The 22,508-nt window shown below is 36.4% G+C and overlaps 1 protein-coding gene across 13 annotated transcripts in view; it reads right to left on the bottom strand.

Moving 5' to 3' along the window:
* Positions 1-383: 383 nt before the first annotated feature.
* The window catches only part of TRDMT1 (tRNA aspartic acid methyltransferase 1), a 57,183-nt gene continuing 35,058 nt past the window's right edge, over positions 384-22,508 (bottom strand). For 4 of the 13 annotated variants that reach the window (XM_009199814.3, XM_031652471.1, XM_017954981.3 and 1 more), the window contains 8 exons: positions 14,554-14,625; positions 13,868-13,933; positions 12,732-12,801; positions 11,577-11,660; positions 9,861-10,204; positions 6,931-6,988; positions 5,762-5,891; positions 384-875 (listed from right to left, as the gene is read on the bottom strand). In XM_009199814.3, coding sequence (XP_009198078.2) covers positions 775-875; positions 5,762-5,891; positions 6,931-6,988; positions 9,861-10,204; positions 11,577-11,660; positions 12,732-12,801; positions 13,868-13,933; positions 14,554-14,625 — 925 coding nt within the window. In that variant the 3' untranslated portion in view covers positions 384-774. Of the gene's footprint in view, positions 876-5,761; positions 5,892-6,930; positions 6,989-9,860; positions 10,205-11,576; positions 11,661-12,731; positions 12,802-13,867; positions 13,934-14,553; positions 14,626-18,294; positions 18,372-22,508 lie in introns of all 13 variants that reach the window. The other 9 variants (XM_003919332.5, XM_009199818.4, XM_021933800.2 and 6 more) reach the window with 6 other exon arrangements.

Below are 22,508 nucleotides of genomic sequence, written 5' to 3'. Positions count from 1 at the left end.
CCCTGAAATCTTAATGCCATGCTACATTCCTCAGCGTGAAAAGGCAAATTCAACTCAGAAGCTGAGAAGACAAAAACAAGATTTGATAATAGCAAACTAAAGGAAAGTACATACAAAATGAAGAAGGAAAAATGAGTTTTGTCCTTCAGACAGAGACTGAGGAAAATGTAGATAATGTGCACCAACAGTTTCTGTACCGCTTGATGGAGAGATAATCAAACATTTAGGATTGTTTTTCCTGACATAATCTTCAGACTGCTGTATAAATTGAATAATGATAATTTGGTTTACATATCATATGCATTTGTTTAGATGAAATAAAGAAGTGTTTACAGGATTGGAAATTAAATAAAACATTCAATGGGCTAGAATTAGAATCATTATTTTAAAATTAGAAATAAAAAACTTCTTTAATTAACATAAAAATATGCCTGTTATGACATTGCACAAGATACTCACGTAGACACTAAAATTCTAGTGCTCCTTGATTTGTTTATGAAATCATTTTAAAAAGAATATTTCACATATATATTTACCAGTTTCATATGCAAATATACTGTCCATAAAGCATACCAATAGTTTGTATTTTATAAAATACAGTAATATAAATTTGAAGAAACAACTGGATTTTTTTATAAAATCCAAATTTCTTATTAAAGACAGATTGAAATAATTTAGCTAAATTCCACCAGAATTAGTCCAAAATAGAATTTCAGAATTACTCTCCAAAAATGAAGGAATGTCATATGACCATCTTTCACAGTTATTTCGAAATTATTCACATAGGATTTTGATTAGTTTAGCTACTACATGCACGTTGAGACTATTTCCAAGTAGGCGATAACGCTGTTTCACTGTTATGTTCTCAGGAAATCCTAGAAAAGACAAAGAACAATTTAAAGAAATCATTTGTAATCACAATTTCCAGAGATGAAAGGATGTATCCTTTAGTAAGGGCACAGCAGTCATTTCATAAATAAATCACTAAGGTCTCCATAAGTTTTATTAACAAAAGAGAATTTGGAGCCAAAAATATTCTATAACATTATACTGCCTACACAGTGAGATAGCAACATATCACATTATGTGTTATGCTCAGCACACACACACGTACACATAAAATATCCACAGAACTCAGAGAAATCCACGTATTGGTGCACTTTTAAAAAAAGCTATGGCTGCCATTATTTCACAGTTCTTTCTTTGATTTAATAATCATTTTATGGATATAATTTGCATAGCATAAAAATCACCCACTTAAAGTGTACGATTAAGAGGTTGTTGGTATAGTCACTGAGTTTTTCAAACATCTCCATTGTCTAATTCCAGAATATTTTCATTACTTCAAAAAAATATTTAGTACCTATTAGCAGTCACTCCCTATTACCTCCATGCCCCCAACCATTAATCTACTTTCTGTTTCATATGAATTGAGCCTTAAAATATGTTGTCTTTTGTGTCTGGTTTCTTTCACTGAACATGTTTTTTTTTTTTTTTTTTTTGAGATGGAGTCTCGCTCCGTCACCCAGGCTGGAGTGCAGTGGCCGGATCTCAGCTCACTGCAAGCTCCGCCTCCTGGGTTTACGCCATTCTCCTGCCTCAGCCTCCCGAGTAGCTGGGACTACAGGCGCCCGCCACACGTCCGGCTAGTTTTTTGTATTTTTTAATAGAGACGGGGTTTCACCGGGTTAGCCAGGATGGTCTCGATCTCCTGACCTCGTGATCCGCCCGTCTCGGCCTCCCAAAGTGCTGGGATTACAGGCTTGAGCCACCGCGCCCGGCCTCACTGAACATGTTTTAAAGGTTCATTCATGTCATAGCATGTACTAACACCTCATTCCTTGTTGTGGGTGAATAATATTCTATTGTATAGATTTACCACATTTTATTTTTTCATTCATTCATTCAAAGACATTTCCATTGTTTCTACTTTTTTGGCTGTTGAGAATAATGCTGTTATGAACATTCACGTATGTTTTTGTATAGACATATATTTTCAATTCTCTTGGATATATACATAGGGGTGAAACTGCTGGGTCACACAGTAAGTCTATGTTTAATGTTTGAGGAACCGTTAGACTGTTCTTCAAAGCAGCTGCACCATTTTACATTCACATCCAGCAGTGTATGAGGGTTCCAATATCTCCACATCTTCATCAGTACTATTATTGTTTGTCTTTTCTATTTTAGCCATCCTAATGAGTATGAAATAATATCATATTGTGATTTGATTTACATTTCCCTAATAACTAAGTAACATATTTTTAATGTGCTTATTGGCCATTTATCTATCCTTTTTGGAGAAATATTGACTCAAATCCTTGCCCATTTTAAAATTGGATTTCTCTTTTTATAATTGTTGAATTGTAAGAGTCCTTTACATATTCTGGATACGAGTCCCCCACGGTTGTTTTTACACTCTGCTTCCACAAATTGCCTTTCTCATGTTGGACTTCCATTTGCTACACTCCTTTCTTAAAACAAAAAGGCCCATGGATCCCTCATACGCTGGAAGAAGGCTTTGCAAATATCAGCATGAAAGACTGTCCATGTACAAGAGTGTGCACTATAATGTTAGTTATAATGTCAGGATTTCACATTCAGCATACTCTGGCAAAGCAAAGAAATAAAGGAAAAATAACTTAGGAAAATTTTTTTAAAAATTAGGAGTATTAAGAATAGTAAAATTTCGGCCAGGCTTGGTGGCTCACACCTGTAATCCCAGCACTTTGGGAGGCCGAGGCGGGCAGATCATGAGGTCAAGAGATCGAGACCATCCTGGCGAACACGGTGAAACCCCGTCTCTGCTAAAAATACAAAAAATTAGCTGGGCGTGGTGGTGGTGGGCGCCTGTAGTCCCAGCTACTCGGGAGGCTGAGGCAGGAGAATGGCGTGAACCTGGGAGGTGGAGCTGGCAGTGAGCCAAGATCACGCCACTCTCTAACCTGGGTAACAGAGCAAGACTCCGTCTCAAAAAAAAAAAAAAAAGAAAAAAGAATAGCAAAATTTCATATACTTGTGAGGACAGGAAGGTAGAATTAGTTACAATAAAATTGCTTCATCGACGCTTGACATTTTATTAACTGCAATAAAATAACAGCAATTACTGTTGCAATTAAACATGATCATAAAGTTTCTATTCTAAAGATAATATCTTAGGTAAGCACATTACTTATCTAAACTTACTTACTTCAAAGTAGCCAAAGGTATAAATGTACCTACAAACAGGCTTTTAGACTATCCCAGAGACGACCTTTTGCAATATTACAATTACATCAGAAGGAAAGAAAGGTTTGAAAACAAACAAGTAAGATTTGTACAAATTATATCTATGTGTGTGTGCGTGTGTATGTGTCTGCATCAGTGCATATTTCTTTAAATCTAAACTGTTAGGTTGGCACAAAGGTAATTGCACTTTTTGCCAATGAAAGTAATGGCAAATTACTTTTGCACCAACCTAACAACTTGTGGAAAACATGACATAATTTTTTAAGTTAAAAGACAACTTTTTAAAAACTTAGATACATTAAAAATAACAATAATAATCCCCAAAAACAAAGAAATATAGAATGGACAAAGTCAAGATATCAGCTTTCACCCATAAGGGCAGGTTAGTGTTTTTCTTCAAAAGCCTACTACTGCAGAACACACACCACCAGGTGTCACAGAACCAGGACAGAGCGTTCATTGCAGATCCATCATTGCCAGTAGACAAACAGCTCAAACAATGCCCATTTTAGGACCCAGAGTCAATAATGTTGGAAACACATATCAGGGACAGTTGTGTCATGGTGCTGCTCAGTGGTGACATCAGGGTAAGCTCAACTCCACAAACATACCATGTATTTCAAAAGGAGGTTCAGTAACTTCAAAGGCTGTTTTTCTAAGTGCTACACATGTAATTCAGAGAGTTTTGAAAAATTCTATTTTACCCACTTAAAATTTTAAAACAATGAGAAAAATATTTATGAAATAAATATTACAAAAGTAAATAAATGGCTCATTCTAAAAATGAAATCTAAAACAAATTTTACATTATGTCTCAGATATTATATAAGAATTCTGTATACATTAACTCATATAACTATCACAATAACCCTATGAAGTAGGAGTTATGATTATCCTCATTTTACAGACAAGTAAACTAAAGAAGGGAACGGTTAAGGTGGGGCTGGGATATGAAATCACTCAGTCTGACTCTGGGCTCTGTACTCCTTAGCAAGGTTCAGTATTACCAAAGTGACTACGGCCCTTTGAAAACAAAAAAGCACTGGAATAAAGCTGAGGAATTCGTTTTAATTAGATAGTTAATCTCTTTTCTCTCTTCAACAGTATGTCTAATTGCTTATCTGAAAAAAGGAAAAAAAAAAAATAGTAGCTAGGAAAGCAGACTAGGAATGAGAATTCTTGAGTCTAATTCTCAGGTCTTTATTTGTTTTGTAATGCTCTCACTCATTTTGTGGCATAAACTACGACAAGGAAAGTTTGTGTTTCTCTTAAACAACACTCCCCAGGATATTTGGGACAAAAATGAGATCACCAAGAAAGAGGCAGGGAGTACAAAATAAACCTGGTTGCTGCGACTACGCTCAGAGAACCAATTACCAAGAGGGTAGTCAAATTACATTGGCAATTTGTTCCCTATGTACAAAACAGTTGTGTTCCAAAACCTCAGCTTAAATCCCTTATTTAGAATTTGAAACATGATCTATTAAACCTGTTATTTATTTGAGGAATAGTGCCATATTAATATTATAAAAGTATTGGACTTAACAAAGTTTGACTTTTCTGCATTCGAACTCTCAATCAGAGTCCTCAAAAGCACACTTCCTCCTTCTCTAGCCAGGGAAGCATGCTAGGGAGGTCAATCTTTCTCCCAGTCCATCAGCCAGGTACTGGGAGCATGCCCACCCCAGGCCTGAGAAACCCACAGCCTCCTTAGAGCTGAGAGCACTGGCCCTGGTGGTGGGATCAGGGAGATGGGCTGGGGCATCTCTGAGAAGGCCAAAGCAGTGTGTACAACCTCTTCAGAGCACCAATCCCTGGACTTCCTGGACTGCCAGTGAAGTTAGGTCTTTGACTTTCTGACTCTACAACTAAATCTTCCCATTTGTTCTTGAGATTCCTTGCTGTAGATCCCCAAACTTTCAATTCTGTGTCAATTCATCTCCTGTGTCAATTTCATCTTCTGAGTCCCCCTTTCGTTCCATTATGAAAGCTCCCTCCTAGACAGCCTCTCCACCTCCTCTTTCTCCACCTACCCCTTGTAGGGAAGGATAGAGCCACACAGCTGACACAGGTGTATCTGAGGAGAATAAATACCAATACATCCCCCACCCTTCCAAAATAATCCCTCAACTGCCTTTTAATTTTTTTAAAAAGGTGATCGAAAGCATTCTTTCACAAGCTCTACTGTGGGGTGATTAGGAGAGAACCTCTGAAAAAGAAAATAAGCTGGAAAGGGGATGCTATGCACAGCCATCTGTGGAAAGAGGTGAGGAGTTGCCAATGTGACCCTTCTAGCCATGCCAACCTCTGTGGCCCACTAGTGGAGCTAGTGAGAGGGAGAATGAATCAGGAAAGAACCGAATGAGGCAGTTATGAGGGGAAAGAGGGCAGAAAGATGCCATAAAGGCATGATCAGGAAAGGAAAGAGGTTTCTTGAGCCCGTTTGTTGAGGCAAGTCCTAGACACACAAGTCCCTAAAGATTTTTGAGAGTTTTAATACATGAAAGCTGAATTCTGCATGTATCCCACATACCGAACTCTGGAGGAAATCCAAGGAGATTTGCTATTTCTTTAGGAGTGAAATATCGCAGTTTAAGCATTAATAGCTTTGTTATCTGTTCTTCTTGTGACAACTTGGTAAGGGATTTGTAGATATTCTCAATCTGTAAGAAAATACCCAAGATAACTAAAAAAGTAATGTGCAATTGGATTTAAGATCTTCTGCTGTGAGACAGTTTAAACTCGATGGACATACAGTCTGCTCTAACACACAGCGGCAAAGTGCACAGGGCAAATTGGCTCTGTGCAATAGACTATATACTGGCTCGATAAGGGCAATGTAAACTTTGAAAAGAAAAAAAGGTTAACATTCAACAGATCAGGATATTTTTCAGGGTGTCTGTCATTTTTGAGCCTTTAAAATAAAATCATAAGAGTATAAACAATAAATGACAATATAAAAGAAATATATTGAAAAATGCAAAAGAAGCTTGACAAAACAACCAAGTCGATTTTACAATAAAACAGGAGAATCATTAAAACTTTCATTTTTATACTTGGTTTCATCAAGATACTTCCTTAAAATGATTAAATACATTAAGCAAATATAATTTCTTCAATCCAGACATTCATTTGCCTATAACAGAATTTTTACCATGGGTAAATTTTATTAGTTAAAAGTTTGAATCAGTATAAAAGATAATGTGATCTCACTTTAAAAGTATTCAAAAAAATATAAAACTTGCTATATATTAGACTTGTATTCAACCATGACAACATGAAAAATTAACAACTAAAGTATTCATAAAGCACATTGCTAAGATTTTTTTTTTCCTTAAAAGGAAGTTTATAGTGTGTACTGCAAAGGAGGGCTCCAATATTAAGATGTTTGTACAACATTTTAGAGAACATTAACTATTGTAGGCTGAATTTCAACTTACTATTTATGGAATAAAAGAAAAGCAGAAGGTAAAAATAAGAAAAAGAAAAACATAAAACATTCCTTGTGCATATACTCATGTAGAGCAACAAGAAAAAGATTTATTCAACAGTAATAAAATATATATATGAATATCCATATGAATGAATAAAATATATATTGATGGCCAGTTGGATGCATAAAATTATTTTAATGTTCTCAAAGTATTACACAATTTTAGTTAAAAGTTTTAAAGTGTTTTAGTTTTAAAACATGCGTAGTACCTGCACATCCTCTGCAGTCTGTAACACAGACCCTGTCCCTTCTATGTAGCTTCCATATCTGAAAAATCAACACAACTATTATGCAGCACCTGATGTATGTGTTAATGCTATATTTCTTAAATATTTATTGAATGAATTAATCAATCTACACAGTTACATCCTTCTGAAATATCTGGAATAATGTCACATAAATATCATTTGTAGGTAAAAAATTACTAGGTAAAAGACATAAGATAGTTCCATTTAAATGTCTCAGAAATGGGCCGGGCACAATGGCTAATGCCTGTAATCCCAGCACTTTGGGAGGCCGAGGCTGGTGGACCACCTGAGGTCAGGAGTTTGAGGTCAGCCTGGCCAACATGGTGAAATCCCAGGCATGGTGGTAAGTGCCTGTAATCCCAGCTACTCAGGAGACTGAGGTAGGAGAATCTCTTAAACCTGGAAGGCAGAGGTTGCAGTGAGCCGAGATCACGCTGCTGCACTCCAGCCTGGGCAACAGAGTGAGACTCTGTCTCAAAAAGTAAATGATAATAATAAATAATAAATGTCTCAGAAATGAAACATGGCACAGTTTTTTTAGTTGAATAGACACCACTGAATTATGAACTATAAGTTGTTATTTCTTTGTATTAATTGGCCCATCTTGAATGTTCACCACTGGAAAGGATGCACTTTATATTCAAATATAATTCAATAGTGGCACCGCTGCCACATTAACCCAAATGCTGTATAGGTGAAAAGAAATTGCTGCCATTTTCATCATGCTTGAACCATCATTTCCTCTCAGGAACCCACCACCCTGCCCTCTAACACCATGGCAAACACAGTGCCACTGAGCCTATGTCTGCTTGTCATTTAATACAGTACGATTTTATGATCACTTAGACCATTATATAAAAAAACTACACAGAAAATATAAAACACTTCAGAAATGCAAGTCATTAGCAGTATGTCTTTCTCTAAGATTATTGCCAAGCTGGCCGTTCAACATTTTAGCATTATTTCTTTTTTACAAATAAAACAGTTTAAAATAAGAATTAGAGGGAAAAAGTCAAACCAGGAAAAAAACAATTTTTTTCAAACTGTCTTTTTCATATATATTACACATATAAGTATGTGTGTATATACACATAGTATCTATACCAAAATAAATTTTACAATCAGGCTTCTTTTATGTCATCTGTATAATTTGAAAAGAATTTCAAGGTTGTTTATTACAAAATTGCTAAGTCTTATTTTATGAGAGTCCTAAACAGAACCTATTGAACTTGGTAATTGACAACAGCCCAGTGAAGTCTTTCAAGGTAATGGAAAGCAATAAACTCTTTCCCCTGAAGTACAAGGGCAGAGTATAATAAAGTCAGAATGAGTCTGGTATTGTTATATTGGGGTACAGGATATCATACAAGATATTAATAGCTAGCTAGAAGGTAAGAACAGAAAGCCTGAATTGACAAATCATACAACTACCTATCAAATGAGGTTGAGTAGCATTCAGAAAGCAGAGACAGAGACCCTTGGCAAAATTTTTCTTTTTGTTTGAGACAGAGTCTCACTCTGTCATCCAGGCTGTAGTGCAGTGGTGTGATCTCAGCTCACTGCAACCATTGCCCCCCAGATTCAAGCGATTCTCCTGCCTCAGTCTCCCAAGTAGCTGGGATTGCAAGCGCCCACCACCATGCCTGGCTAATTTTTGTAGTTTTAGTAGAGACAGGGTTTCACCATGATGGCCAGGCTAGTCTCAAACTCCTGACCTCAGGTGATCTATCTGCCTCAGCCTCCCAAAGTGTTGAGATTACAGGCATGAGCCACCATGCCCAGCCAAAATTTTTCTTAAAAAGCTCTAATTTTCCCTTTTCTAGGTTTAAAAAAATTAGTGAGAAATGTATTAAATGTTCAAGAAATAACCCAAAGGAAGCCCTCTAAATGTTCATGAATAGGTAACCAGTAAATTATATAATATACCTATACAATGAAAACAGAAAGTCCTTTAAGTACTGATATGCGATAATATTCTATTTATATTGTGCAGTGAAAAAAGGGGCATATATATAGTATCCTGCCATTTACTTAAAAAGGGGGATAAATATAGATGGATATTTAAATACACTTTCAGATACAATACCTCTGGAAGATTATACAGTAAACTGATATCATTGGTTGCATGTGGGGAGAAGAACTGAATGGTCAAGAGATAGAAATGGAATGGAGTCTTACAATCTTAGTTATCTTTTGGGGAACCATGGGCATATATCACTTATGTAAAAACCTGAATAAAATTTAAATTTAAAAGTTACTCTAATATTCTCCAGATGACTCAATATTACTTCTTTAGATTAAAATTTAATTTCTTATTATACATTGATCATAAGAGTGAACACAATTCTTTTGAGATACGATGTACCACAGAAGTGCTAAAGAATTAGCACCCCATCTCTACTGAAAATACAAAAAATTAGCCGGGCGAGGTGGTAGCTGTAGTCCCAGCTACTCGGGAGGCTGAGGCAGGAGAATGGCGTGAACCCGGCAGGCAGAGCTTGCAGTGAGCAGAGATGGCGCCACTGCACTCCAGCCTGGGCAGCAGAGTGAGACTCCGACTCAAAAAAAAAAAAAAAAAAAAAAAGAATTAGCAAGTAATAGTCTACAGAAACCATGTTTCCACTATGGGTATTTAAGCTCCTATGAAGGTCACCAAACAAATGACATTGTCTTTTATGAGCACTTTTGTGGGTGGTGCACATAATGTTCTGCCAAACGGAATTTTTACTTGTGTTCTATTGGAACATGAAGCAGGCAATTAAGGGAAAATACATCATTCTAGCAAAAACATTTTATAAAATGCTCCTTGTTTTTAGAAGAACTTAAAGAAACAATAGCTTTTAAAAACCTGGTTACTTTGGATACAGAATGAATAGATCTTTAAAACCTACCCTTTGGTAAAGCACACGGACCTTCTACAAGTGGGCTGAACAATGTCCAATAGAAGAGCATATCGCAGCAACGACTTTGGTGGTAAAAGATACTGGTTCATGTCAGTGTCATCTTCAAGAAAATCTTTTAGCATTTTCACAGAGAGATCACTATCTTGTTGATTTTTCCTGTGAATTTCTTCTGCAGTTTCAAGCTTAAAAAGAATGGCATCTTTTCCAGAACACTGTGTGCTGCTATCAAAGCTAATATTTGGTTCAATGTTCTTTTCTTGAATTTTATTTTCTACATCCATTGTATCTTTTTGTGGATGTACAGATTCAATTTTGGGGAACTGCATCAGTACCTGGCATTACATAAAAATAAACAAATTGTCAAAAGTTTCATTAAAAATAAGAGAAATTAATAATGTCCAGTCAACATTATGAAAAAAACCTCATTAGTCTTTATGGAGTTGCCATTAAAAGACAGAAATTGTGGTTTACTTGTATTTGCACAAATTATTACAAGTTATTAATCATACAGCTATATTGTCATCAGGCTACAGATGATTTATTTCATGGATTAGTGTTTACAGTATTTATTAATAAAAACATTCAATAAAGTAATAGAAAGTGTACTGAATATAGATAAATCATACTTGTATCCTATTTGGAAAAGAAGTTTAGAAAGCAACACTAATAATTCCAGAAAACGTGTTTTGGATCAAGTTTTGCCATACTCCTTCATTAAAAAGGAAAAACCGAAACATAGCTATGATCTAAAGGAAAACTAGCAATTAAAAAAAGAAAAGCGCTTTTCACTGTGAAAGGTTATTTCTACTCATGAGTCCCATGGGAAAAACTTGCTTCTGCAAAACATATAACCGTGTATAAAGTCCTATTTTGTAAAAGGAAAACCGTTCCAGGAATTTTTAATGATGAAGTCTTTGAAGTCAATGTATAAAATTAATATTAACTTAATACAATGTATAAGGTGTATTAACTCTACATTTGGAATTGGCTACTATGGAAAGGGAGCAATATTAGTATTATGTGATAAGGGGATTGAGGTGACACTACCAATCCTTTATTAGTAGACATGACTTTTGTGTCCTTACCTATGAAAGTTAAGGAGAGTTTCACTGAAACGCCAAAACTCAGTTATCCATCCCTGTTTTTTGACCTAAGCATGTAAAACTGCTCACATAATTAGAGATTCTATCTGTAGCAATTGAGCATTTTATTCTAGCTTGTACTAATCATTACTATATTTTAATCAATTAAGCTAAATAGCATTGGCTTTAAAGAAAATGCAACAAATGTGTTAAAATACTTGTAAGCCACTTTTAAGATAAAATATTAAATTTTATCAAAAGTAACCAATAGCTTCTATGGGAAAGATAAAATGATAAATGCAAAACAGTCAACAGTCAAAAGGGAACTTACGGGGGAAGGAGGAAGATAACGATACTAATGATAAGTTTTTTAACTCATTTGTTTTCCAATGAGGAAAAGAAAATTTGTTCTGTTTTGTTTTTGTTTTTGTTTTGTTTAAACCAATAAAAGTGGCAAGAGGAAAATGGCCTTGAAGAGGGACCTAGGGCATGGTCTATACTTTACATTCCATAGGACACAGAGACACTTACACAAAGTAGTTCTTGAAAATAAATTAGCAGACTAATATATATTTACAATAAATAAGTCATAACACTCATAATAAAATTCCAATAATAATACCTGACCAGGGGCTTGAAAAGGTAATGGTTCGGACTGAAGCTTTGCAATAAGAAAATACCGTAGCCTTGAATTTGGAATGCCAAGCTGTAAGCAAAGCAAAGCAGTTAGTTACTCTAGAAAATTAAAGAGAGCGGTACTAACTTTAGCAACAAGTTAAACAACAACAACAAAAAACTCATACGAGTCTACACTTAGCTTCTACCAGAGCAAAATTTGCTACGGATTTGTAGAAGACTCCATTGTAGTATATTCTCAACTATTAAGCTGCTACTTTGTACTTTTATTTGAATGAGTTAAAGATTGAAGCTGACAAATATATCTATAAGTCACTTCCGTTTTATATTTCCCAGCTAAGACGTACTATAGATATTTTTACATTCATTATTGATAATATAGTAATAATTTAAAAATTCAAATATAGCTATTCTTGGCTATTTATTACCTCATTTTGTTAAAAAGGATGATTCACTATGTTTTACAAACTAAAAGGCAATAAATATGAAATAAATTTAAAGAAATCAAATATGTTGCCAATTTCCACAGCTTGTATCTTGAATTTTTATAATGGGTTTTCTATTAATTTCTGGGCAAAGAACAATATAATATGACTAAAGATCACAAGAAACTAACAAGAACAATAAAAAGCTGACAGCAACACTTGCAAAATTCAAATCTGTCAAATAACTTGTCTTATTATGATCAATTATTTAAATTTCTTATCCATGAAATGGAAGCAGTGTTTTCAACTTAATGTTATGTCCCCAAAGCAGTAGTTAGAAAGTTACTACATGTTTGTTTTGTTTTCTATTTTGGATTATTTTGAAACATTAACATTATTAATTATTAACATTATTAACACCGAGTTTGGAAATACCAAACTTGACATATTTTAAAATATGCTATCCTTTACTCTCTAAAAGAAAAATACAGTCTCTCTTTCAAGCTATATAATTTTTTTCATGAAATATGTGTGAATGAATTTATATGCAAGCACTCAACTCTTTGGGAAGGAAGATCCATAATCTAAACTATTTTCAGAGTTTACCTATAATATTATCCAAAATAAAGCCATTCTGCTTATTGAATCAAATTTCCTTTGAGAAAAAAAGCCTTTAAATTATAATTTATGTAAGCATTTATAACTGTGGTACCTACAGAGGTTGGAGATAATAGAAACTCTTGGTACTGAAAGCCACAATTTTCTATTGTTTGTATGAAGAGGTCTCTGAAAAGGAGAAAAAAAAAAAAAGCTTTCATTCGTTACTTGGAAAGGTGGTTCTTATTTAAATAATGTACACAAAAACTCTTTTTTTTTTTGAGACAGAGTCTCGCTCTGTCACCCAGGCTGGAGTACAGTGGCACAATCTCGGCTCACCGCATCCTCCGCCTGCCGGGTTCAAGCAATTCTCTGCCTTAGTCTTCTGAGTAGCTGGGATTACAGGTGCCCACCACCACACCTGGCTAATCTTTTTGTATTTTTAGTAGAGACAGGGTTTCGCCATCTTGGCCAGGCTGGTCTTGAACTCCTGACCTCATGATCCACCAGCTTCGGCCTCCCAAAGTGCTGGGATTACAGGCGTGAGCCACCGCGCCCAGTCCACAAAACCTCATTTTAAGTGAAAACTGTAACTTCACTTGTTTAGAAAGATAATGACCTACGTTTTTACTAAGTTCAGCACCTGAGAAATAATATTGAATCAAAAGATATAGATAATTCTTTATTACAAATAAATAAAGCTGCCAGATAAATTATCCAAATTGGTGAAAGTTAGAATTGCTAATCTAGTGATGATCAATCTGCCATGGGAACTAGAACTCTATCTTCTTCAAGGTAGCCAGTCAGATGGGAGCACTGTTACAGACAGCAGCTGACGCAAGGACTGGGGTGATGCTTTCTCTCCAGCTGAGCCACCATCTGAAAGAACCCCAACACAGGGATTCTTCCTGCATCCAGCTGTAGGGCAGAAAATACTTGCCAACAGGACCAATTCTTACTGAAAACATTTCCACTTACACAGAAATAAGCACCAATATAAATGGCTAAAATTGAGAAATGCCATTCTTACTAACCACTTACTCCAGAAAAATTCGAAAACATCAAAAGAGAAGAGAATCAGTTGAACAAAACTTTGTAATACTTTATATTATTAGTCAAAATCAACACTGATGAATTTAACATATAAAATGTCAGAATGTATGCACTGGTTTTTAAGATTTTTATTTCACAACAGTTCCTACTATAAGATATATCAAGTCTAAGATGTATGCAAGACAAACACATTTTTTTTTACCTTGTAGAAGATACTTCAAAACCTTTAACATTTTCCAAAAGAATATACTTTGGTAATTTTTGTAATCTAAAAAAAAAAACACAAACAAATGGAATTCTAAATATCTCATTACTAAGAAGAAAAAGTAAAGAAAATCATTACTTGTGGGAAATATGAGGTAAGTAATTTTCTGAACTATTTTTAAAATGGAATTTTATAAGGCTGGAGACAACTTATATTTATTCATTTTTCCCTTAAACATGGCACACTTGATAAAGTTAACATTTAAAATGTTAATTTCCATTGGAGTTTATCTCAAACATGGGTTCATACAGAGCCTCTGTGGTGACAACTGAAAGGGCTGCTACTCATATAGAAGGGTGGCTTTAAGGGTTTGCACTTATTTCTAGGCCATGGGTAACAGCATTCACTAACATTAGCACCATTTGCATCAACACTATGAACAGAGGCAGTAGAAGCTAGCTATTAGGCTGTGATTCCCTGTCACTTACTGTGGTGACAAGCGTGGAATTGTGAAACATTTGCAGTTATTCTATTAGTCATGGTAGGAGAAGATAAATGACATGCACAATATCTCAAGGCAGCATGTATAAATGGCTATCCTCTATAAAATGACAAACATCACATTCTTCCAGACCTGGAGTTTCAAATTAAGGGTAAGCTTGTACAGGAACCAAACTTTTTACCTTGGGAGAATATTGAGAATATGTAAGAAGCTATTCGTCCTTGAATCAGTCATATCACCCTGCCGGCCAATCCTAAAGCGGTAAAAAAACCACACGCACAAAAAAAGTTTATCAATAATCTGATAAAAAGATGTCAAATCACTTTTTAAGTCAAAACAGAGAATAAAAATAAGTTGGTGCTCACAAAAAATAGGGTCATCTTTGTTGTTACAGAGAAGAAAATACATTTATTCATTTAAAAAGAAAAAAGGGGTCCAGGCGCAGTGGATCACACCTGTAATCCCAGCACTTTCGGAGGTGAGGCAGGTGAATCACTTGAGGTCAGGAGTTTGGGACCAGCCTGGCTGACATGGTGAAATACTGTCTCTACTAAAAATACAAAAATTAGGCCGAGTGTGGTGGCTCACAGCTGTAATCCCAGCACTTCGGAAAGCTGAGGTGGGCAGAACACTTGAGCCCGGGAGTTCCAGACCAGTCTGGCCAACATGGCAAAACTCCATCTCTACTAAAAATGCAAAAATTAGCCAGGCATGGTGGGGCACGCCTGTAATCCCACCTACTCAGGAGGCTGAGGCACAAGAATTGCTTGAACCTGGAAGGCAGAGGTTGAAAAGAAAAAAAATCCTTACATACCTAACAAGTACACTTAAAATTTATCTTTATAAAACAATATGACAAATGACTTATATTAATCAAAAAAGAACAAGAAGTCAATGCAGAATAAAACCAACTGTTCTCTTACAATCACTTTGTTTAGAAAACACACACACACGTGCTGGCTGACTAACTATACTTTTTGCTCTCCCCTTGGTGGTATAACGAGAGTTCAGATGAATGAGCTGCTGAATGGAGTAGCAACCTGAAGCTAATGGCACTGGTGGCCAATCTAAGACAATCAAAGCAGTAGGTAAAACTAACACAATTTTGTCCAAAGTAAATAGGAGAGACTTAAGCTGAAGGCTAGATTCTATAAGCAGGAGGTTAGAGTAACTAGGGTCAAAACGAGTCATGTAAACAGGCAGTATTTGGGCTAGCAAGTAGATCCTACAAATAAGATTCACAACATGACCAAAGATAAAGCAGAAATGAAGACTTGAACTGAGCCTGAGCAGCAGGAACAGAGGTCCAGGGTTCAAAAGCATCCTATTTATCTTCAGAGTCTTAAATAAGTTACTTGGCATCGTCGGTCAGTTTCCTCACACCTGATAGCAGGACCAAAACCATCAGTGGACCTGAGGTTCAGCTATGGGATTAGACTGGATGTGAACAGACTTCTCAGAAATCTTCAGTTCTTATTCTGTCCTTTCCTGTCAGACTTTCACATGAGGACTACAGAATCAGTTACTCCTGCCATCAGCAGCTGGAACTGTGCTAAGACAAGGGGGAGATGGGAGTAGGAAAGCTACGGGGCCCTCTGCAGTATTACCTGAGGCTTCACAGAGTTGGAGCTGCATTCCGCTGTGTATAACCTGCTCACTGTACTCCGCAGGCCACACTCTCACACTCTCATACTCCACTAGAGCCACCCTGAGATGGAATGGCCTCTGCCTGCTCTGATAAACTCCTAATCTACTTCCAGACACAGTTCAGACATCACCTCTGAAAGAATTCCCTTCTCTTGGTATGCAGCAAGCCCTTTTCTCCTCTGAACTCCTGTGACACTTTCAGCATTCTTTTATTATATAACTTATAAGATAATTTAAGATAACATTATAAGATAATTATTTGTCAGCCATTCCCATTAGACTATAAGCTCCCAAAAGACAGGAACTACAGCATCAAAAATAATGCCTGGCCGGGCGCAGTGGCTCAAGCCTGTAATCCCAGCACTTTGGGAGGCCGAGACAGGCGGATCACAAGGTCGGGAGATCGAGACCATCCCATAACACGTAGTGTCCTCGCCTCTACTAAAAATACAAAACTAGCCGGGCGGCATGGGCTCATAGTCCCAGCTACTCGGGAGGCTGAGGTGCAGAGAACAGGAACCCAGGAGGCAGAGCTTGCAGTGAGCTGAGATCCCACTGCATTCCGCAGCCTGGCAGGACAGACTCTGTCCCAAAAAAAAAAAAAAAAAAAAAAAAATGCCTGGCTTGGAGGTGAACAATAAATCCTTGGGGAATTCATTTCCTAGAGAATTGTTTAAATAAATCCAAACCTAGATGGAAATTTAGCATTAGAATATTCATTCATTGTAGACTGCTTATTACATATGATATTCTACTTAAAATCATGGAATATATAAAATGATTGACAAATCTTGGCTCTGACATTCTTTAATTGTATATCCTTGAGAAAACTAACCTTTCTATGCCCCAGTTTCTCATCTGTAAAATCATTATAACAGCAATGGCTACCCCATAAGCTTGTTAAATTAAATGACATCCTCTGCGTAAGACACTTAGAGGATTACTACTGCTATTATCATTTAAAATAATTCAAAAGACTCTTATTAAAAATATCTAAATGAAGATGAATTAGTCAAGATTTGGTTGAAGATATAATTTCCTGAAACATATAGCCAAATATTTATATATACACACACATATAAATAATTTTTTTAATGAAGAGATTAAAATGTTGCTGTGAAAAGTCAGAATTATTCAATGTACATATGAATTTTAAGAAATGTAAAGTTCACAAGTGCATGCTTAACTAGCTTTTAAATTCTACAATTAAGCAATTTAGGACTTGAATATTTATAGCGGAAATTCACTTTGCTTAATCAGTATTAGAAAGATATTCTTGAATGCTCATTAGTTTAAATGAATTAAGGTAATTTGGGCTGGAAATAAACATTGTGTCTTAGGTAAGTATAAAAGAGGTATCCTACAGTATTGCATATCTACTTTTGACCAAATTAATTTGCTCATCTGGTAGCAATTGCTATTTCCTTTGTGATTAATGCTTAATTATAAATATGAATGGAGGCTGGGCACGGTGGCTCCGCCTGTAATCCCAGCACATTGGGAGGTCGAGGTGGGAGGATAGCTTGAGCCCGGGGCTTTCAGGCCAGCCATGGCAACATAGTGAGATGCCATCTCTACAAAAAATTTAAAAATTAGCTGGGTATGGCAGTGTATACCTTTAGTCCCAGCTACTCAGGAGGCTGAGGCAGAAGGATTGCTTGAACCTGGGAGATTAAGGCTGCAGGGAGCTGTGATCATGCTAATGTACTGCAGCCTGGGTGACAGAGCAAGACCCTGTCCCAATAATTATTATTTAAAAATAAATACATACAAACATAAGTAGATAAAAAGATTTATGAAAAAATTTCCAAACTATGAAATGCAGCTAATAAACTTCAAAGTGTCCATGCTTGACACTATGGTATACTTTGATTTAGTAAGTCCTTCAAAAGCACTTTCTCAACACTTGATATGGTTTGGCTGTGTCCCCATCCAAATCTCATCTTGAATTTCCACGTGTTGTGGGAGGGACCTGGTGGGAGGTAACTGAATCGTGGGGGCAGGTCTCTGCTGTGCTGTTCTTGTGACAGTGAATAAGTCTCATGAGAGCTGATGGTTCTATAAAGGGCAGTTTCCCTGCACAACCTCTCTCCCTTTACCTGCTGCCTATAACTTGTTCCTCCTTGCCTTCCGCCATGATTGTGAGGTTTCCCTAGCCACATGGAACTGTAAGTCTAGGAAACCTATTTTTTTGTAAATTGCCTAGTCTCAGGTATGTCTTTATCAGCAGCATCAAAATGGACCGATACAACATTGAAATATTTATGACACATACCTTGTGAATGGCTGGCATGGAGGGCTCATTAAAATCATATCAAAAGATAATCTGTCAAACTCTTCGAGTGTAATGCCCTGAGGAATGAACATTTGGGGGAACAAAAACATAAAAACGGATAGAATGGGGAAGAAGGAAAATACTAACTATAACTAAATATATCAGAAACTGAAACAGTTTATAATACAATGCTTGTCAAATCAACTTTGGTTAACTAACTTCTCAAAACAATACTGTGAAGGAAGTGGGGCAGTAAACTGAAGCTATAAGAAATTAAGTGACTTCCCCCAAGTTCCCAGCACCAGCCCAGAGCTGGAACAATTGTTTCCTGGATCCTAAGCACATCTGGCCTGTATCACGCCTCAAGTGTAACACTGCTGTTTTCTGGAGTAAAACATGGAGAACCTTATTTTATAATTGACAATTTTCATGGGGATGGGGTCTAGGAAATTTTTAAATACCTACCTGTCAATAATGTTCTTTATTTAGCAAATGTGATATGCAGACCAGTCACCATCCCTTTCATATACATCTGTTAATATATTATCAAATGGAAAAGGGCCTAATTCTCAGATAGCCACAAATATTTGCAGTTGTGTGCAATGAACTTCAAATGATTGTTGACAAGATGAATCAAAAGAATTCCTAATGGGCTAACTAGCTGAGAACTGTGCTATGTTTGCTCCCTTTCTATATCTCAGAAGACAAACACAGGGAAGCACACGTCAGGGGTTTGCCAACTCACATTAAGCACTCTCAGTGCACATCTTTAGCTAGAAACTTAAAGAAATCAGTCCAGAATCAAAACCTTCCTAATTATAACCCACTTCTAAGAAGTTCAAGCACATGAATAAAGCAGGAAAAGCTTTACTCTGAATTCTGTAAAGAGTGAGTTAACGTGGGAACATGTCAGTTGTCTCCATTGTATTAACAGTTTGAATGTGCATGTCTTATCAGTTTTTGATCATAGGATTTTAAATAATTACAGATACATCTGTGAAAATGAAATCAAAATTAGATATTGAAAATTTCCTAAAGCACTTCTCGACTCCGCAGTGCTAAGGAAAGCAATCTGAAAATTCTACACTGAGCAGTCAGCCAGAACACACGGGGCAGGGTATTAGCACATCGCATTCAAGTTCAACAGCCTGTATATACAGGGCCATTATGATAAGCAACTGGACATGGAATGATAACAGCTAAATTCCTAAAACTAAAGTAAAAATAAAACAACAATCTCTCATAGCAATTATTCCAGTGGCATCCTATGTCTAGAATCAAAAGGAAGTAAACAGAGTCAATGTCTCTAATACAGCTAGCCACTAAAAAAGTTACAGCTTTAACAGATTCTTTTTTTATATATACATACTTTAAGTTCTGGGGTACATGTGCACAACGTGCAGGTTTGTTACATATGTATACATGTGCCATGTTGGTGTGCTGCACCCATTAAAACTCATCATTTACATTAGGTATTTCTCCTAATGCTATCCCTCCCCCACCCCTCCACCCCATGACAGGACCCAGTGTGTGATGTTCCCCACCCTGTGTCCAAGTGTTCTCATTGTTCAATTCCCACCTATGAGTGAGAACATGCGGTGTTTGGTTTTCTGTCCTTGCGATAGTTTGCTCAGAATGATCGTTTCCAGCTTCATCCATGTCCCTGCAAAGGACATGAACTCATCCTTTTTTATGGCTGCACAGTATTCCATGGTGTATATGTGCCACATTTTCTTAATCCAGTCTGTCACTGATGGACATTTGAGTTGGTTCCAAGTCTTTGCTATTGTGAATAGTGCCACAAGAAACATACGTGTGTATGTGTCTTTATGACAGCATGATTTATAATCCTTTGGGTATGTGCTAAGTAATGGGATGGCTGGGTCAAATGGTATTTCTAGTTCTAGATCCTTGAGGAATCGTCACACTGTCTTCCACAATGGTTTAACTAGTTTACAGTCCCACCAACAGTGTAAAAGTGTTCCTGTTTCTCCACATCCTCTCCAGCACCCGTTGTTTCCTGACTTTTTAATGATCGCCATTCTAACTGGTGTGAGATGGTATCTCATTGTGGTTTTGATTTGCATTTCTCTGATGGCCAGTGATGATGAGCATTTTTTGAAAATAGTGATTTTTTAATAGTGTAGGCCAACTGATAAGGCAATTAAGCAAAAATTCATCACTAAATTGAACCATTCGCAACTTATTTAACCTGGTATTCTAGGTCAATGAAAATGTATTTGGATTAAATAAAGCAGTCACGGAAATACACAGGTTATCTTTAATGACTAAATATTTTAAAGCCAATGGAAATAGACTTTTTACATTATATGACTATACAAGTTAAGGAAAACACTTTTGCTTTCAGACAATATTAGATCAGGTCAGTGTGCTAACATTGTTCATCCCGTGTTGACTGGCAGGTGTATATGTCCCTCTGCCTGCCTTCTTGCTTATTTTCTCAGAAAGTTTCCTGGCTATTCTTAAACTTAATTTTCATTTGAACTTTAGGAAGAACTTGGCAGATTAGAAAACAACAACTTTTGACTATTTTATTGAAGTTTTAGTGAAAGAGAGCCAATATTTTTACAATATTCAGCCATCCTATCCAAAACCACAGTACGCTTTCATCATTTTCAAGTCTCTTTAACCTCCATATGAATTAGATTTCTTGTTATATAGATTCTTGTGTCATTACTAAAAATAGGAACTTTCTCTTATTATGTTTCCTAGTAGGTTTTTGTTTGTATATAGTATGCAATAGGTTAGCATATTTTTGTAGCCAGCCTCCTTATTAAAGCACTAAGTATTCCTCAGATACTATTTTTGCTTAACTTGTTAGTGTTTTCTGGCATATTCAATCACATTTTTAAATCTCTATTTCTATTTATATGATATTTCTCTGTGTAAGTGCATTAGCTAACAGTTCCACAACAATATCAAGTAGTCGTGCTAATGGTGGACATCCTTGTCTTTTTATTATTTTAGTGAGAATACTTTTAAAGTTTCACCATTTGGTATGTTACTGGGTTTAGACGTGTGTGTGTGTGTGTGTGTGTGTGTGTATGTGCAGTCAAGGTCTCGGGCAACCAGGCCAGCAGTCATGCTCTCGGAACATTTGCATACTTAGTCCCAGAGCCTTCATTCCGAGGTCTCCTTATCTGAGGCCTCGAGCAGAACTTCTCTGCCAAGGCCTCCTTGTGTGGGGAGGTGTGGGAAACCCTGAAGACCCTGACAACACTTGAAGAGTGTGCCACCCTGACTCAGTCCCCAGCACTTTTCCACTACTAACCCTCCCTGCTTGCCCTTCCCTTAAGACCAAGGATTCCCTCAACAGTGAGAGGGCCCTCACATCTACACAGATTCATGGGTAAATGGAACCGGGAGAGTGGCGTTGTCTCTGCATTTAGATTCTTGCCAGTGACACCACCGTAAGTGAGTGAAGGCTTAACTCCTTTGTTTTTGGCTTGTTGCCTTAATTAGCTACTTTGATGCTCTGACAGCTGAGCTTTCTCTTTCCCAGCTCTGCTGAGACCCTGACAGTAATAACACCGAATAATGTCCTAAAAAATTGATAGCTTCATTTATCTGCAAAGACATATTTTTTGTGTCTCACTGCCTCTTCCCACTCAAATTACATTATTACTTCTACACTGCAAAGCTTTACAACATTTTCACCTATTTTCTAACCATAGTTTTCCTCCTAACATGGCAGCTTCATTCCTGGGTTTTCTACTTTGATTCATCTCTTGCCTAGCTAGATTAAGTGATGGAGTCATCTGTTCCAGAAGTGCTCATGGATGTTATATTGTAAGTTTCATTTTAGGAAATTTTTTATCTATTTTTACTAAGAGTTTTTGTTCCACTGGAGTCATTCTCTTCTTCAGAGGCATTAATGATATTTATCATGGATCACTCTGTCTTCGGTAGCTAGCATTTACTCTACAATATGTAACTGGAGAAAGTGAAGAAAGAGATCAGAGATTGTTTTTGAAGCAATAATAGTCAAAACCCCCAAATTTGATGAAAATTATAAATAAGAAAAGCACCACAAGGTCCAAGCACTAAAAATAAAGAAAAACATAAAAAGCACATCAAAATAAAACTTTTCAAAACATGTGATAAAGATAAAATCTTAAATGTAGACAGAGAAAGACACAATATATTAAGAGGAATGAAAACAGAAATTATTACAGACCTTAAGTCAGAAATTA

Source organism: Papio anubis, chromosome 11 (genome assembly GCF_008728515.1).
Source record: "Papio anubis isolate 15944 chromosome 11, Panubis1.0, whole genome shotgun sequence".
Taxonomy (NCBI): domain Eukaryota; kingdom Metazoa; phylum Chordata; class Mammalia; order Primates; family Cercopithecidae; genus Papio; species Papio anubis.
The sequence above is the reverse complement of the archived record's forward strand: the minus strand, read 5'-3'. Positions and strand labels throughout refer to the sequence as shown.